The sequence below is a fragment of the Aptenodytes patagonicus genome, chromosome 1, assembly GCF_965638725.1.
Source record: "Aptenodytes patagonicus chromosome 1, bAptPat1.pri.cur, whole genome shotgun sequence".
Taxonomy (NCBI): domain Eukaryota; kingdom Metazoa; phylum Chordata; class Aves; order Sphenisciformes; family Spheniscidae; genus Aptenodytes; species Aptenodytes patagonicus.
Window position 1 is genome coordinate 12747587 of NC_134949.1, and position 19801 is coordinate 12767387.

Genomic DNA, 19801 nt, shown 5'->3' on the forward strand with positions numbered 1-19801 from the left:
TAGAATGGCCACAGTGCACAAAACTGGAAGACATCAGTCCTTCTGGGTTTATGGAAGCCGCATTTATGCTGAAGGGAAGCGTAACTGCTTGTTGTTCTCAGTTTCAACAAAAGCTTTGGAGGCTGTAATTCAACTAATTCACATTTTTAAACATTAATACTGAATTTGGCTTATTTTCAGCTTGGCACCTGTCTTTACAGAGGCCTGAAAACTCATTTCTCAGGTCTATTCTAGAAATGTCATAAGGGTGTTTTCAGGGCTGGTGAATTGGTCTGTTCTGATGTTGTGTGGACTTGTGAGGAAAACACTGGCCAGCTGACTTGCAACAGAGTTAGCTTCTAGTACTGACTCTGCCACTGGCTTGTTTGGTGGCTGTGGACAGTCACTTGATGATTCTGCGACTCCATGTTCCCACCTTTAAAACAAGGGTGATGATTTTTATTTCCTTTGTAAAATGCTTTGAGATCCACTTTATACCACAGCAAACATTACCAATAGTAGTCATATATATATATATATATATTACTCTTTTAAAGCCATAGGAAACTATCTGTGAATCTGTGAGTCCCTGCAACCAGTGGGTGTCCCTAAAATCATTCAGAATTGGGAGAGAGTGGCTGTTGTGCAGACATGCCCACACTCCAGAGATGTGACTGCAGCTTCCACAGGTATGCCCAAGCTCGCTCCGAGCTCTGGCACTGCTAACTGGTTACCCATGACAGTGTGCAGCTCAGTTTGTGCTGCTGGCTGCACCCAAGTAGCTCAGTAGATGCTGGGGTGATGAGCCCACGCTGGGCTCCATACTGCTGCAGTGACATTGTTGCCAGGATCTCCCCTAGTTAGTTTAAAGCTAGCTCGAGTATGTCTGCACAAGCTGCAGTTAGGCAGTGACTGCAGTATAAAAATACACCCTACAGGAGACCACAGGCAGCTGGAGCTTCAGAGAAAGCGTCTTAGTTACATTTGCAATCAAGCGCGGGCTGCTGGCATCGTTTCAAATTTACCTTACCTTTGGCTTATCATTCTTCACACCCTGCAAATACAGCCCTGCTCTCAAAGTAAGGGAAGGTTTTGTTTATCCTCTTCACCTGTGGTGAATGGTGTTCTAGACTAGGGCATGCTTAAAATAGGAATTTAAATGCCTCCATTTTCATTTTAGTTGCCACTTTATCCATACATAACTCTCATTTACCTTTTTTCCTATCCAAAATGTGGAGGAAGCTTTAACATGGTAACAATAATGCTGAGAAGTAGGTAGTATCACTGTGTTTTTAGAGAGAGAGAGAAATCGAGGCAGAGGAAAAGTTATCTGCAATGGACTAAACAGGGAGTCAAGGTGGGAGAAGGAGCTGGCTCTAGGCATTTATTTTTGCCTAGGGGAACCAGTGGTGTTTGGACCACATGGACTGTATCAGTTAATCAATAACTCACCAACTACCAATTGCATCCTAATCCATTTTTTGACAGGTTCCCCATTATTGCACACCTTACACACGTTTATAAGAGAAGTCTTAAGTACACTTTAAAATGACACAGCAAATTAATAATAAACTACATAATTCAGTACTGTATGGAACAAGCATCCTCCTAGGAGGTATCAGATAAATAAAACATGGGTTAGAAGTGTCTCTGAATGATGGTATTGTAGGAAAGGCATCTCAAAAAATAAAAGAGTAATGATCACATCCTTTTCTGTTTTATGGTCTTCCTTTCTTAATATATTTAAAATATTTGGCTCCAAATTCAAATGCTTATGGGAAAGGTATACATTGAAAAGATCTTGTTTTAAGTCTCATTAGCTGTGCTAAGTGTCAATTCATTTGGCAAAATATTCTCCCAGAAAACAGTTTGTGCCAGTTCAACGCTATTTGATGGCTGATTCCTCAAAGACCTATTCTGAGTATAGAAAGGAGCCACATGATTCATTCAGCTTGTGCATATCTATTTTATCTCGATAGAAGGATTATATATGGAGAGATAAAGGTTTGTTAAACAAAGTATCATTAATCACTCTGTCCGGAAATGTGGACTTTGCAGGAGCATGTTGTAATTTGCATCACTTTTGCTATGCCTTGCCAGTGCTGCTGGTGAGAAATAACAAACCTGTATTTATGAAAAGGACGGGCTTAAGATGAAAATAATTCTATCCGAAAACTGTGAGAATGGTACAGAATCCTGTCGCCTGCACTCGTTCAACGGGAGAACACTGTATTTGTAATAAATTCCTTTTGCTCTGGATGAGTTCTGCATTTTCAATGAGGTTAACTTGGCAACATTCTAGTTGATTTTAATAAAAATAGCTGCTTTGAGGACAGAGAGCTGAGGTTGCCAAATTTACAGCTGCCTTGCACAATTACTCTTACACCTCCTTCAGGGCTACTTAGAACCAGTAAGCAAATTAAGTGTATCGATTGCAATTTTGTTGGACTAACCCTTTTTTCTTAAGGAATAAACTTGATTCCTTTCAGTATGTGTCTGCTCAGAGTGATCTCTTTTCTTTTCAGCCATAACACAAAGACAACATCATGGCTGGATCCACGACTTGCGAAAAAGGCTAAACCTCCAGAAGAGTGCAAAGAAAACGGTAGGTTATTAAGTTTTCGTTGCTGCTCAGAGGGGATTTGCCTTTGTGTGTGTGTGTTTCTCTCAGTTCTTACAAAAATCAGGCATTTGGGGGAATGATGAAAGGTGTTTAATTGCTGCTTTGGTTAGAAGCCATAAGTGATACCAGTTCTCAGTGTGCCATGTGTTTCTGCTTTTTATTCCCCTTTCTGATGCTATCCAAAGCTGAGGATCACAAGTGTGTTTTCTGCCTGTTGTGTGTGTGACTCCGGGACTGACCCTCTCCCTCATCTCCTACAGAGAACTTTGGTCTGCAGAACAGAATCCCTTTTCAGATTCTGAGCTTTTAATCTACAGGCGATTCAATGCATAAGGGAAACTAGCAGCACCGTTGGAATATGAATATTGTTTGATTTGTATTTAAAGGTACAGTGCTATGCTATTTAGTAGCCAATTTAAACAAAATAGTGTCTGATAAAACAGAGTGTGGGAGGGAGAAAAGAGATCAGTGTCTGTCAGAGTTCAAGGCTGGATTTGGGGGGTAATGCATTGTTAATGGTTTAAAATTTAAAAGCGTAAATAATGTTGAGGATGCTTAAAGGAGCTGTAGCTGTTGTGCAGGAGAGATGACTATACTGACAGATTCAGAGATATGAAATAATACGGATCATATTGAACTATCTTATATGCATTCAGTATATTTTCTATTTTTTCTCTGGCAAAGTTTCAGTAATCAAAATCATTTAATAAAGCCAAAGTAAAAATGTATTTAATAGAACTTTTTCTGAGACGGTTTTTTTTCATTGTTTTATAGTTCAGTGTCAGTTCAATTAGCCAGTTAAGAAGTAATGATTTCTAAAGACTGCTACTTATTTCATTATTTTGAGATACAGAGGATTAAATGCATGCATGCTATGTGCATTAATTCAAAGCATTTTTAAATATTTTAAACGTATTAATAGGTTTCCATGTACTGCATCTGATTTATTTTAAATTTTCCAAAATACATTAATTTGGTTAATGTAAATACTATTAACAGAAAGAAAACTCAGTGCCGTTTTGGGCTGATAAAAAGGTCACTGAGGAGTTGCTGGCTGTATGAAATGCAGGGTCAATGGTTTGGTAAAGAATGTTCCTGGGTTTTTTTGTAAATGGCTTCATTTTGAAAGATTGCTATATTCCAAAAATCCCTTCCTTATTTCAGCAGTAATTCTGACGTTCTCTTCTGACATCAGAAATTACATGTCTGAATGATTTTGTGATGCTTATTCTAGCTCTGACAACACTAGCTCCCAGAGTAAATTCTACAGTGAACACAACAGAAGTGTGTTACTGAAACAAAACAAGGGCACAGGAGTTTTGCAGTATAAATCTCTCACATTACTTATATGAAGCTATATCTTTGCCTGATCCTTAAGGAATACTAGTGGAAAAAACAGAAGAAAAATCCACCAATATCTGTGGAGTAACATATCACAGAGTTACTTGGAGTAAACGTGTGTTACTTTTTTTTCGTTTTTCTTTTCGTGTTAGCTGCTTTATACTGAGATCACAATAAGTACTGAAATATTAAAAAAAAAAAACAAAATACCTGGAACAGTTTAAAATGAAGATCGGTGCATGAAAGAAACAGCATTATTTTGTAGTTATATGACTAGTGGATTATTGAATTACTATAGTATGCTGGGTCATGTTGTTCTTTTAAGAGTTGCTCATCTCATTAATGCAAAGTACTTGAAGTGAAGCATAAAAGACTTTAGGTAGAGATCTTCTATTCTTACAGAGATTGTTCCTGCAACATCCTCTCTTCTTCTAAGGTTCTTTGGTTGTTCAAAAATTGTTGTGGTGTTTTTTGGGGTTTTTTTTTTAATCCAATAGCTGCAGAAGAAAAGGTTCTTAAAAAGTCTAATAAGCCTTAAAATGACTGTACCTTGCCATTGAGGTCCAACACCAGGGAGTTTGTTATAGCACATGGAGATACGGAATTTTTGTTTTGATCAAGGATTTTGTAAGATCAAGGATTAATTTCACACGCTTTTCAGCTATGGCTTGGTAGATGTTTTTTATGCCAAACATCTTTTCTGTTACACTTTATGATTTATTCTGGCACATTTTACTCAGAGATACAAAATTTTAGAAAGACATCAGTGTTTAGATAGGAAATGATACTTACCTTGCTTCTTTATCGCTATCAGCATAACTTGTGTTTTTCATTGACATTCATTTTGTCACATCTGAAACTTGTTTTGATTCACTGAGATACATTATGATGTCCTTATCACCTATCTGATTCTGCAATCAGGTTTTCATTTTGAACAACCCAACTTTTGTGTTCTCCTTTCAGTGCAAATCCTGATAAATCCTTCTTCTTCATTCTGCCACCAGCACACAGCTTCCACACCAGACAACGTCCAAGCAGCACACAATATTTGAGTCCTGATGTTCTGGGCTAGCAATATTGAGGGCCCCCTCTGCACCAGGCATTTCCTCTCTTCCACTTTCAGCTCTTCAATACTCCTTGCCAAATATGATTTCTTCATTTTCTCTGGCTTCTGTATCTGCAAGTCCCAGTGTTTGCTCATTTCTCTTTGCAAAATCTGAACCAACCTTCCAGCCCATCCCTCCTCTTGGAAAAATTTTCACATGCCTTTGCCAAGAGATTGACAAGCTCTACCAAGTCAAGCTTTCTTTGCCTCCACGCTGTGGACTCTTTCTGTTTTCCTTTAATGACACCCACTGCTCTAAACCCCTTTGTAGGTCAGGAGGTTTTAAGGCCTGATCTTTATTTCTGTCTCTGTCATAGAACTTCTGTGTGAGTTTCAGCAAATTACTTCAACTTTTGCTCTGTCAGATCTACTTACATGGCACATCTTTGAATCAAGAATTGCCTCTTACTCTCTGTTTGTATGGTGCCTACCTGAGTTTCATAATAGCAATAAGCAGAAATAGCTGGCAATTCTTCAATAAGAACTAGAATTTCTTACACATTTCTGATTTCCTCCAGAAAATCCTGACTTTATTAAAAATAATTGTGTTTTCTCTCCAGAAAATATGAATTAAATATTTGGGTTTTCTGAATTGGAATACTTCTTTTAAACGTTTCCTTTTTTCCCCCCCCCCACATCAAAATTGGTTAACCAATTTTTATCTGTAGAGTACTATAGAAGTTAAAGTTCTGCCTCCTTTTTTTTGTGAGCTAGATTCCCTGGTTGCTACATTTTCTGTAAAGTCATATTACATAGCAGACTCACAGGATTTGCATGTTTACAGGTATATTATGTGAGTGATCTACCAACAGAGTCTGTTCTTTGGGAGAGAATGTGAAAAAGAATGACAAGTCCCATAAGGCAATAAAAAATGTCATTTAATATTGAAAGGCAGTACAGCTTTAATGACATGAAATATCTCAGGTTTGAGAAAGTTCATTTTTGGTTAAGAAATGTAGTAAATTTTTCAAATTCTTTAATTAATTTTAGGAAACATTCCGTTCTGGAGAAAAGTGAACATTTACTTTATCCAGTTTGGGGATTAAACAGCTGTTGAAATTTCCTGGGATCAGAGATGTCAAATTTCACTTACTTCATTACTAATCCATCCCAATCGGTAGTCTCCGTCACTCTTAACCCTCCCTTTCTTTTTATGTCAACCTCCTTTATCCTATCTCTTAGTTTCCAAATACAAGTAGGCTTAAGACTATAAATAAAGCTTTGATTTCACCTAGCATTCATCTGTCATCTGTCTTTCCATCTCCTCTACACCCACCAACTTGACTGCAAAATATAGGTGCTTATTTAGGGTGAGCCGAGTTGCCTTTAAACTTCATTGACTGTGAATATCAGCTCTATTTTGACAATTAGAGAGCACAGATATCTGGTTCACGTGCAAACACCTGTACATAGACAGACTACTACATTTAGGTGTCTTCATCTTGAACTGAACCCCACCCTCCTGTCACGTTTTGTCGGGTTATCCTTTTCCCCATTCCTGTAGTCACAGGCAATACCTTTTGGTGAGCTCACTGCCATGCACAGCTTCAGTGCTCTCCTTCATGCCAATGACACACACATCTACCCTTGTCCTCTTCATCTTTCTCTCTTAGTTGAGGCTCTTGTTTCATGTTACCTATGACGTCTCCCATTGGTCATCTCCCATCTTGAGTCCTCCAAGGAAACTCCCTTTTGCTAATAGCAGTACTTTCCACCTCCCTATACCCTTGCCCTGCCACTTCATGGCACCTAGGACTTCTCCCTTTTCCTTTTCACCCAGACAGCAGAGTTCCTTCTTGGGGCTTTGTGTGGCACATGCAGTGTGTCATAGCACATGCAGTGTGCACACGCAGTCACAAATTCAGGAATTCAGCTCCCTTTCCTTCTTTGAGAACACTGTTATCATCTTGATCAATCACCTCTAAACATTTCAGAATTTCTCAAAAAAAACAAAAGCTGTAGATTTATTCCTATAACTTAATTTTAAACATATATATTATATATGCAATATGATTCTCGCCAGAAAAAAAAAAAAAAAAGAAGACGACAAATGTTAAATTCAGAATCATAAAGGTGATCGCTGGTTAGGCTATCTGTAATCTCAAGGGTATAACTATCCCAGGAAACCAATAATCTTTTATATGAGTAAATAAGCCCACTTTGCCTTACTTTCTTCTGAAACTTTATGTAGTGCATTTTTAGCTGGACGCATCTCTTGTGAGACACAGGAGCACCTTTGTTCACTGCATGTTCATTTTGGAAACCTCTTTAAATGGTGCTGAGATTTAAGAAAAAATGTTTTCAAACCATTTTGCATTATATTTTATGACTGCCTTAATGGTGAAAAATGCTTCTTTCTCAAAACCTCACCATTTAACATACAGTCCCTTTTCATGTTCCTGCTCTAAGCTACTGCCTCACCATTTTTACATGCCCTGTACTAATCCTAGAAATGACTGAAGGCCAGCAATTAGTCTGCCGTTTTGACTATTTTGCTTGTTTCCAGCAGATGTTCCTCCTCCCTAACTCTGGTAGAAATTAAACTCAGACTTCCAGTGACAGAGGAAAGTTTATATGGGCACCTCTGTTGTTATATTTCCACAAATGTAAACAGGAATCCAAAACAAATGTTTTCTCAAATTTCACCAGACTTTGTTAAAATTAATAACTTTTAATAATATCATTAGTTTGTTTGACTGTTGACAGGAAAGAAATAAAATCTAGGACTGTCTTTCTCATCTTGCTTACATTGAATATATTTTAAATTTCCTGTTAAGAGTTCAAACCACGTAATGAACCATTGCATATACCCATTTTAACTTCAGCTGCAAGCAAATAAATCCTATACAAAGAGATCCTGTAGATTTATGAGGTAATATTATTATTAGGCATAAAATTCAACCTACTCTACTGCTTTAAAAAACAAGATTTTAAATTCATTGTACTTTTTTGTATTTGCTATCTAATACTTTTCTTCTTCCTTTGAGAAGATTATTTATATAATAATATATAAAAATAAATAATGAAAAGAAAGAATAAATAATTGGCATTATCATTAATCTCCATAATTCCTGTTTCATAATGAACAACTTAAAAATCTGTTTGTGTTTGAAACGGTTTTGTTTTATGTATAAATAATTTTTCTTTTCACTTGTAAAGATTTTGCAACTGAACATATAAAATGAGTAAGAAATGGTCTCAAAACTGGAGCACTTGGTTTCTTGTTTTAATTCATACTGAATATCTATCTATTTTTTTTCATCAAAAAAATAGATGTGACTCAGACTGCTTTATGACACAGGCAGTTTTTTCAGTACTTTTAGCCACACTTTTTTTTCTTATTTACACAGAATTTTTGAGCATTTCTGTCAAGATCAAACTGTAGAATGTCTGTCTGCATACACTTCCTTCCTTTTAGTAAGTGCAAGCTGCTCTATAGTTAAGCATATGCATAACTCTTACATTGCAACTTAAAGTAAATCACAAACATAATAGGAAATATTTTGTCATTGTTTACCTGATTCTTCACTATGCTGTAGTAAGACATACCAACCCTTCATATTTTTGTTTTGTAGATGCATTTGGGCATAGGCATGCTGGGTTTATGGGTAAAGCATTACTTCTTGATTCCCTTATACATATTTTCACTGGAAACCAAGCACTGAACTTTTATCTTATATGGATACAATTTATGTGTGGCAATGCCCACTAATGGCAATTTGTAGGAGATAAATACTTATCTACAAATAGGTTTTCATTTCATTGAAGTAGTAGCAGTAGAGTGGTAGTTTGAAACCAAATCTTTAGCAGTCTAGGGTACAAAGGAGTGTGGGACTTTTTGGCTGATTGGGCTGAATCCGTATCAGAGACTTATATGTGAAACTTGGATAGAGTAGTGCTGTACATGGGTAGGGGGGGATGTGGAATGAGCTGGAAGTGCCCTACACTGTTGAGTGGACAAAGCATTAGCAGGCCATCTTGCAACTCGAGGTCAAGCCCCTGTTCCTGTTGAATGGATGGATCCCAATGTGAACTGGGAGAGCAGGCTAGCTTTTGGCTTTTGTCTAGTGCTGTGTGACCCTGAGCACTGTGTCTCTCAATATGGTATTCTGCTCATTGCTTCCTACAAATTTTTCTCTTGGTGGCTTGTAAAAGGCTTGTGGTTTGTCTCTGCAAACCGAATCGGCTTGTGCAGGCCAGACAAGTACCTGCTGAGTTCAGGGTATAACATATCTGATGCAGGGGCAATGTATTTATCTTTGAGATATCTGTGTCTCAGCTAAATTTAGTTAAAAACTAACAATAGATTCAGACTTTAACAGCAGGAAATGTCGAACGGACAGACAGTATGAACCCATAAAGTTCATTTCCCCAGGAAACCAAAGTAGAAAGAGATTTCATCTTCAGAAAAGTAGCTTTTTTCTTGATCAAAACAAGAACTCCTAAAATTACACAAGTCATGATTGATATCTAATGCTAGTGCCATTGTGTGATAAATGGTACCATTTGTTCCACTATAGCCAAGGGTCTACCAGCATTGCTATTTTAAACCTTGTTTCCAGGGAATTATATTTGCTGTTGGAAATATGTTGAGGACAGTCTCTTTTTTAGACTTTGTACCAACATAGCTTAATTCTTTTCTTCAAATGGTGGAATGTTGTTGGTTATGAAATAGGTCACCATATAAAATAATGCTTTTATATAGAATGAGACATGACTATATATAAAGAGACCTTTGCTTATTTTATTAGCAGTTCATATGTGCATTTTTTCAGGAAAGCTGTCTTGGAGAACTTTATCTTAATGTTAATTTATAACATATGACTAAGCCATAGATAAATAAAGGCCACAGAAGTGTCTGTCTGTAATACAGTTTTCAGTCCATGGTCCATGGCAGCCATGCAATTCATAAAAATTTAGTTAGTCTGTGTTATTTTTTATTATTCCTGTTGGCCTCTGTTAATAAAAAACAGCTGCCAATAACATTGAAAATACTTTCTGTCTGTCCACCTATCCATCTCACATGAAATTTCAGAAATATTTAAAGTGGGTTTAACTCTTCTTCACTGAAGCCATTTGGAGGCTGGAGTCTGAATGCTAGTTAATAATTTCCATGAAAAATACAGAACCCTTATGTCTCAATATGGGCGTGTTAAGTGATTTCAAATGGGAGAGGAATCGTAGTGCACAATCCTGATGGATAAGATATGGCTGAGGAGATGCTCTCTCTGTGAAGGCAAAAGCAAAGAATTCCCCATCGTAGCTGATATGGGCACCTACAAGGTACTTGCTGCAACATCTGATATGTGGTGACTCAGTGCCTGAAAGGGAATCCAAATCCCCATGTTGGGAATTTATTTGTGGGTAGGGAATTGAGTACAAAATGACAAGCCAGAAAGGCTGCGCAGTGAAGAGGGAGATAGCTGAAGACAGAAAAGAGGAAAGGTTAATCACAAGTTTACATCTCGAGTCTTGATCCTCTCCAGAACTTAGCAAAATATTCAAGGCTCTCAAGTATCACATCCGAGAGCCAGAGTCTGGCCTCCTCTGCATCCTCTCCTGAGGATGGGGCTTATATGTGTTTCTCAAAAAATTGCGTGGGGACCTATTTCTTTTATTTTAAAACACACTGACTTTCTCCATTACAGCCCAAGAAAGATACTACCCTGCAAGTGAGAAAAACATGTTGAGTAAGCTCCGCTGCCAGGTGGGATGCAGAATACATCAGATTAATCAATCCAGAGAGAAAATATGAGAGCAACATAGAGCATGACATTGTCCCTAGACATTTTAAACCATCTCCTATGGGATGGTTTGAGTTGCTGTGCCAAGGACTGTTGATTTTTTTCCCAAGGGCAAGTAAGCAATGCTTACAGAGTTCAGCTGAGAGTGCCAGGCACACATGAGTAATTTTGCTGCAAACTTTTGATACTGCTCTGCAAACGCTTTTCAATTCAGACATCAAAACCCTTCCTGTTCCAGGCCTGAGTCACTTCTGAGTAGGGACTGTCCATCACGCACCCCTGCCTGGTGGCTTTGTGATAGGAACAAATGACTAGGAATTAGGAAATGGATTGACAGACTACCAAATTCATTTCCAGTTCTGACTTAAATCCAGGTGTTTCCAGATGATAAGAATATTGCACCTTTAAACCACAGAGTTTTTACTTAGAACTTGTATTTTGCAGTTTATTAACCCCATTTTTAAGGAGTATTTAATGCCATCAGTTTGTAATGGAGCTGGCATTACTAGTAATAATATTGATCACAATGATTTTTTTCTGTCATTTAAGTACATATTGAACATGCTTTTTTCAGCTACCGTTTTGAATTTTGGGTCAATTAAACAATAACAGGAAATCTCTTGAAATGTCATGACCTTTTGAAGGGCATTTTGTGCTGGCAGCACCGGCTGGACATTAATTGACAAAAAAACCCTTCAATGCCAAAGTCACAATAATGATATTAAAAATAAGACAGGGGACACCTTGTCAGTGTTTCTTCCTGGGAGTTCAGAAGATACTTGTCTGGACAACCTGGTTGCAGTGACACAGCTTATAAGAGTAATTCTTCTTCATCCTTGAATAACATTGAGGACAAAATAGCTGTACACATGTACATGTCTTGGCTGTCTATGCCTTGAGGCCAGCCCTGGGCAACCTGCTGGTATCTACCTGGGGAAACTCTTGGGTGCACAGAGCACTTCCTTGGAGCACGCTTATCAGTATGACAGACAAGTCCTTTAAGCTGTAATGGACTATTAAGTAGTACTTCGCTTTCACAATCGTTACAGTTTCTCACAATCTCAGACATACAAATCCCTGTAGAGTACTAGCCTTAATTTTAAATAGAGTTGGTAATTGCAAGGACAAGAATGAATAAAAGTATAGAAAAAAATGTCTATTTTCCTTGATTGTTCAGCTAGCACTTGGCTGTCGTGCACTCACTGCTCTCGCTGCTCACCCAGATTGTCTGTTTAAGTGGGGGGATGCCGGAGACCTGGAGGCATCCTGTGGCTGCCTGCTGACACAGCGCACAGGCTGCAAGGATCCCTGCCTCTACAGGTATCGTCAGCCCGATAGTAACTCTTCCAGCGACCTGAGGATTTTAAAGGTTAGTAAATGCAGGCTGAGGAAACTACTAACCTGTCCCGTGGTCCTTGATGAGGAAAATCACAGGCTTTCATTCTAATTAGTTCATGATGTTATGAAAACAAATCACTTCAAGTGTCAGTGTTTTATGAAAGAGGGTCATGTAAACATACCTTTCATATGGCTGTGAAACTTATTTGCTTGTAAAATGCTCTGAGATTCTCGGCAGAAAAAGTTCATAGATATATGAAGCATTATTTTTGATATTTGGCCCTTTACAGTTTAAGTCTTTATTATAACATGTATAATAAATGCCCACTGTAAGGAATGCCCACAGTGTAGCAGTGGAATGCCCCCAATGTAGCATGTTCCTCAGTGATGTAAGATACAATGAATAATACATTTTAAAATGGCAATAAAGGTTGACTGTTATTTTGTAAAACTTTTTCAAATTATAATTTAATTTCAGAATAAAATAAACACATTCACCAGTGATGGACCCCAAAACAGAGCTAGCAAACTGGAGCTACATGGTAGTACAGTTTAAACTACACTGCAACTGAAAGATGGTCCAAGGCTACATGACCACCACAAAACGGCTATGGTAGCTTGAGTTTCTGCTGGTGCTGCTGGAGTTCCTCACGTTCAGTTTCTGATAACATCCCTTTTTCATTTTGCTGCCAAGTTAACTGGCTAAGCTTAAGTAGTTTTCAGCTGGAATGTGTAATGAAATATAGAAAGGGAGGGAGAGAGATTTTTTAAACTCATCAGGAGAAACAGGGCCAGAGTTTTAACAATTCACATCTTTAACAAGCTATAAATTGGATTCCACTCACCACTGAAGTGAGTAGCAAAATCATCACTGACTGCACAAGGTTGATTTTTGCCACTAAAATGCAAGCATTGTGTGGTATGAGAATAGAGGTGGCCTGAAATAGTCCTACAAGGACCATTGAAAGGAATGCTCCAATGTGGGAAATTCTGAAAGAAAACCTTTTCACATAGAAAAGAATTCACAACACCATATTTAGCAAAGATCATACTCAAGGCTTTGATGCCAATAAAGAACAAAAGGTTGAAATTCCTTCTGAAATTTTATTTAATCATAAGTAGAATCGGAGTACATGATTTTTATTCCTATTCTCTCTATAGCCTTAATCCTTCAATCCTTGACTTCTAAATAGCAATGAAGCATGACACATTTAACAAAGAGGGTCTTGTGGGATTATATTCATTACAATACATCCAGCTACCTTCATTTTTATTATTTCTCCTCTCTCTGTTTTTTTAATGAAAGCTTTTGTTTTTAACAGAGATCATTAATGAAAAAGGAATGGCAATCTTCTCCTTTTAAAAAATTAATCTTCATAATGGCCTCATTTTAGATTTCATCCAGAAGGTCAGCAATTTCATCAAATTTAGAAGTTAAAAACAATTTGGTGTTCTTTGATGGAAAGTTTGCCTTGTTGTGCAGACCTGTTGGGTATTTCCTGGCAATCCTTTCAAAGCACACTGCTACCAAATAACAAATATAATGACTTGCTAATATCTCTAGTAACACTCGCTATTTTTCAGATACTTTTAAAGGCAGATTATTTGTCATTTTTTTCAACATTCTTTGATTGTTCTTTGCTTATAACGCAATGCATTTATAGATAAGTGAAGATGAATCCAAACTTTTCTGTACCTTCAGCAGCTGAGCTTCACAAATACAGTTACCTCAGGGTTTCTACTTAGTATTAACTGAATTCTGTATACTTATGACTTCCTGGCTTCCATTTTCTTTTTATTTTTGTAATATGCTTTAAAAAAGGTCTCAGTAATTTTCCTTTTGTGAGACCTGGGCTTTGATTCTAGCCTAACGTCCTCAAAGTGAGTGTTGGAGTCCCTGTTAAATAGAGCTGGAAAATCCTGCCTGAGCACAGATGTCCTGTATTTAAGATCTGACAGGTAACTCAGCACTTTAAAAAGCCACTGTCTTTCATGACTAATACCCTTGCAGACCCGGTGGCAGGTAAGAACTGTTTGTGGGAAAGAAAAAAAAATATTATGGTAACATTTCAAGCTTTTTGAGAAGTGTATCTGCCCGAGTGGGAGGAACACATGGGTATTTAGTATGTGGATGGTGGCTGCCACAGAATAGTTGGGAAGAATTGCATTTTCTGAATTAGTAGTGGAAGGCTTTGGAGTAGAATAAGTGGCTATAAAAGGTCAAAAGTATAAAAAGCACAGATGTGGAGAACGTGTTGCAAGCTATATAAAAAGAGATTTGGATTTGTGATGCCTTAAAACATTAGAATTATTTCAGCATAGAAAGATAAAGAGGGAAAAATCTCTCTGGATATGAGAAAACCCTGCGCCTAGTAAAGATAGGAGAAAAGAACTGGTGAGGCAAACAGGCAATATTCTGGAATCCAGATGGGAAATGTTACAATTTGTTTCTTTTAAACATCAAATCTTTATATGTAATTAAATTCTACAGAATATAGTCTAATGTTTCATCAAAATAATCATTTCTGATTACACATTCTGGTGAAGTGTTGGATCTTTGTTGTCTATGCAACTGTAAAAATGAAAAGGCCATAGAAATGCAGAGGGATTCCAGATAAGTGTAGACACTTGCTATAAACAAACGCAAACGAGCCATACTTACGTATCTACATATGTGCATATTTCTGTAGCCATGCAGGCCAGATTCTGGTAACTCCTGAGACTGGGAGGCTGCCCAGGGAGCTTCCCTGTACAAAGGAGTAACACCCAGTTCCTCCATTGGATCCTCTTCCTTCTGGTGCATGAAGGAGGGGAAAAAAGTCATATCTCACTGTCAAAACAATTAACAATAGTGCAAACTAGTAATTTTGTCTGAGAAATTATTTAGTCCAGATAACATCTCATTGTTGATAACCTACACCTGTACTGGCACTGCAGTGATAACGTTGTTTGCTCTGCTTGACTCTGGAAATAACTCAGAAGCTACAGCTTCTTTTGTCTGGATAGTTAAACGTACTGGACATTAGACTTTGTTTCAGTGTAATTTTGCTCAAATGGACTTTGAAAAATGTGAGAATTGTTTTAGTTTTAGAAATTTTGATTTCATCTTTCAACACTGACACCACCATGAAAGACATGAATTGCTCTGTCAAAAAGTTCTGGTTTTTTGGGGAGAGGGAGCAAGGGGTAAGGCAGGGTTGGATTTATATTGTTAAACTAGCAGACACCTTTTTTCCTCTTTCAATCCCAGCTGGATTTCTCTTATTTATTTTCTCTTAAGTAGTCTGTGATTTTCCCTTTTTACAAGAATTTTTGCTTATGGAATTTATAATTATAGTTTACCTTCCCTATAATAGAACACTTACTTGTGGGAGCAAGGTTTTCCCTTACAGAGGAACACAATTCTGTATTTTTTACTCCTTCAGTGATCCCAGTTTTCCTATTACAGAAATAGAAACATTCTATCGATATCTGAAAGTCCTGTTCCTTCTGTCCAAAAAGTATCCAGAATAATTGTATATTACTTTCATAATTAAACACTTTTAGAGATACTACAGCAACCCCTGATAGATCCATCATGGTCATGTGCAGCTACTGAGTCTGAAAGTGTCTGCCACTGTTCTCACAAGATGGAGCTGATGCTTTTCATCCTATGCCTTTTGCTTGACCACCAATTTATCTTCAACTTATGTCAGTTTTTTAGAAATTTTCACCGTTACAAACAGGGTGAACGAAGTCAGCTTTAGCTACTTTGTGACTGATATATTTTGTATACTCAGACATTCATCTTTTAAGGGTTTCTGTCTGATCTCTTAGTTTCCTCCATTGGACTAGAAGAGTCATTTCATTTCTTTCTGGTTCAGCTGTGGAAGTGGGAAACCTCTGCCATTATTGGTGATTTGGGGGGGGCAGGCAATTTTGTAGAGTTTTCAGTCTCATCATTGTTTTTTTCAGTAGGTTTAATGGGGGTCATTAGGCTAGTGCAGGTTGTAGCCTCCATTAGTATTCATTAAAACTGCTATTTTTTTTTTTGGTAGTCCACTTTGTTCAGAGAGACAGATGTTTCCATGTACTTTTCTACCCCTCAGTCCTCTGTGGTCACTTTCTGTGCCATGACATCTCTGCTTGTGCATTCTGTCCCCATCACTATTTGACTTATCTTGCCTCTTCACAACTCAAAGAATATGCCTGTATTTGCTAGCTGTACATTAATATGCAAGACTGTACACTGTTGCTCTGATGAGTACTGAAAAATGGTATGGAAAGACCTGAAATTATATGGCTTCCCAACTATTAAAAGACACGATATCTAATACCTGTTCACTACATAAGGGACTTCCAAAATTATTTGAACTTTCTGTGTTTTATTCCCTTCATGTCTTTGTTTTTCAAATTCTTGAAGGATTTTATCACCTTTAGTTTCTTCTCTCCATCCTTCTGTTCTCATGCTTCCCTATGATGTCTGGTCTCATAGTGCCATATTTGACTTCTACTGAGCAGTTTAGATTATTCATTAAATGTGGGTGTTAATTTTGAGAAGTTAAATTGTGGTTTCGGACTTTTGTTGGCCTAGTGAAACGATCATGTTAAGTAGAACAATATTGCCTACTTGCTGCTTGCTACACTGCTTGCTAGAATTTGCACATCACTTTTCTGTTTAAAAAATTCCTGATTGTAGCTAGAATATATCTATCAACATGTAAAGTTCTATAAATAAACTAAACAGGTAATGCTGCGTAGAAAAATATTGTCCTAGTTATCCATTTCAGTAAATGATATTGCATTAAAATTTCGTTACACCCAGCTTGAATTCTCTGTTGTTTTGCTGACTGAAATGGAATCCAACACATGGTTAAAAAGAGTAGAATTTGGTCTAGCAAGGAGTAAAAGCAAACAATCTTTTCCCCCTAACCTTAATCCTGCAAGAAATAAAGTTGTTAGTTTAAGAAACATTTCCTTTAGTGAAGAACTGAAGTATTTATTCGATCCACACTATCACTAGGTAGGCAAAAGCAGAATTAGAATTAATTGTTAAGGATAAAGGAAGGTAATAAACATGCTTTCATCTCTTACTTAAGCATCAGTAAGATTATGAGTGACACTAGTACAAGAGAAGAAGAAAGCTGGCAAATCCTGTTATTGCTAATTTTTTTTAGGTTAATGTTGAAAGAACCCTACAGGTTTATTATTTTTTTAAAGAAGCCCAAATAAACTCTCAATTAGTGAAAGGTGACAGGGCACTTCTTCAAAACCCACTGAATGGCTTCTGTTGAAATCCACTAAAGAGCATTGGATTAGGTCAAAAAATATGTCTTCTGCAAGAAGGAGGGTTTGCATTTTTCTCAGTGTAGGCTCCCATTATTGATTGACTTGAAGGGTTCCCTATTCAGATGAGGAGTATGCTTTTTGCGATTTTGTTTATGCAACACCAGATATTGTAATTATGTCTTAATGAATATTCTTTCCAGAGAGAACAATGTGTATTCTGGTGGCAGTGCAATCCACATTTAAAATTTGTGTGCAAACAATGTTTATTCTGGATTGTGTATGCCGTTGTGATAAGTTTTCCTCCTCTCACTTCTAATTGTTTTTGCATGACTGTGGCAGCAGTCACTGACAATTAATGGCTGATGAGCAACTTGCATGTGTGCTGGCTTTTTTCCCGCGATTACTGGGACACTTAAAAAACCCAAATCAATCCCCCCACATACATTTCTCTGCCAGCCATCATCTCAGAGTTACTGTTCTGCTCATGTTTCCTTCATTTGTTCTTGAGATTCACAAAAACGTGATAACTTTTTCTCCCCTTGGAATATTTTTTAGTAATGACCAGATTGGTAGAAAATCCAGCTAGAATATTTAGTGTGTTCAGGATATTTTTTGTTTCTTAGCTCTTAATCTGAGAAAGAGACATAATGGCAGGTTCTTATTCCTTTCCTGGGATAGCGAATGTGCCCCATTATTGCCATAGTAATTAAGTTAGGCGTTGGTATTACAAATACAGTTGGCTTTGAAAAATCAGTAAGAAAACTTTTTAAATATTTGCCTGGGGGAAAGGTAGAGCTGATATTTATAGAATGTCCTGCTTTGCAAAACAAATGCTGTGTTCCCAAAAAGGCTTGCATTAAAAAGTTAATTGTGCTTTATGTTCCTGTGGCATGTGCAATGTTGTACAGAGGTAATGAATTTGCACATATTTCAGAGTGCACTCAGTTATTATTGTGGTCAATTTAATGCTTATACTTCAGGCAATAGTGAGGGCATGCTCATCTCATGTCCTATTGACCCAATCTAGCTATTTCTACCATTCTAATCACCGTAACTTCTGAGCTGCTGGTTCTCTGTTTTGCTATTCTGCTCACCTTATGTATGCAGATCTCCCACTGATGTTGCTGTAGGGAGCTATATAAGGAAAGCAGAATATCGAAATTCATTACTATCATGTGCAACTGAGAGGAGATGTTTGAACTGGGAATATTGCCCTTCAGCTTTTGCTGTTGTGCATTGCCTTTCATATGACTCAGTGCCCGTCAGCTGAGATTTTGTACAGACTTGTGCTGAATTTGAGGTTGAAATAGTGCCACCATGGATTTGATACTTCTGAGAACTGAGTCCCAGCTCTTATTTTTTAAACATGTGTGGCCAAATGCTAGTTCAGCTTTGCATATATTCATGCACACAGAATTTTGCAACACCAAGCAAAGCAAGATAAGCTTTTAAACCGGTTGAAAGAATTGTGGATTTCTTCTTGGAGTTTCTCCTTCTATGTAATGTATTCCCATCACTGTAAATCTTTGAGTTTAATGCCAGAGATATATTTTCTCCACAAACTTAAAACATTGCCTTTGGGAATTGCTCATCAAAGGAGTTGAACTAAAAGGATAACTGTGATCAGGTGTTCCTAGGCTGCATAGCTCATACAATGTGGATTTTTGTCGTGCTGTGATGAGAGTCCCTGACGAAAGATGCCAAATTCCTTGCCACTGTTAAAATTAAAGTCATGTATGGCTAACAGTCAATTGACATGAATATGGAATGCCTACCTCAGCTTGGATTTTACAGAATGTTGCTAGTGTGATGGGCTTTATCATAATTTTAGGTTGTATTTTTCTTTGTAAAGTGCTTTGGCATAAATAATTTTTTCTTGGAAGATAAGGAAAGATGACTTGCTCAAACCTTCAGCACTAGAATAATGCACTAGGGTTGTATAAAAGCAAGTCCATACATTGCAGTTCTTTTGGGCATATTCAATGTTGGTAGTTTGCACGGACTTCAGTCAGAACGGGGAAAGTATAGTCCTACAAAACTTTTATTACAAATCTGGATGACGAGCTGTAGAAGTCTTTTTGGTCTAAACTTATGTGTGATATTGACCAGAAAAACTGGAGATATCCATTGTTTAAAGCTGCTTTTATTCCTGGACAAATGAAACCTGGTTTTCATTCTATTTTAGCAACTATCCAAATTGTTTTAAAAATAATACATTATTAAGTGAATTAGAGTTATTTGTTTATATTAGGATGTTAATTAGAATTAGAATTAGATTTCTGGAGCTTTTTATCGTGATTCCATAGCTGAAAGTAAGTTGGATCTTGTGCTGAATAAAGATAAATTCTTACTTTACACATAGTGAGGAAAACACGGTAAGAACACAAGGTCTGCTTTACTGGC

At 37.3% G+C, this 19801-nt stretch overlaps 1 protein-coding gene across 14 annotated transcripts in view; it reads left to right on the plus strand.

The window, feature by feature from the left end:
• Positions 1–19801, plus strand: part of MAGI2 (membrane associated guanylate kinase, WW and PDZ domain containing 2) — a 776332-nt gene that overhangs the window by 539859 nt on the left and 216672 nt on the right. For 13 of the 14 annotated variants that reach the window (XM_076363454.1, XM_076362360.1, XM_076362617.1 and 10 more), the window contains one exon: positions 2505–2584. In XM_076363454.1, coding sequence (XP_076219569.1) covers positions 2505–2584 — 80 coding nt within the window. Of the gene's footprint in view, positions 1–2153; positions 2261–2504; positions 2585–19801 lie in introns of those variants that run through there. The other variant, XM_076363363.1, reaches the window with a different exon arrangement.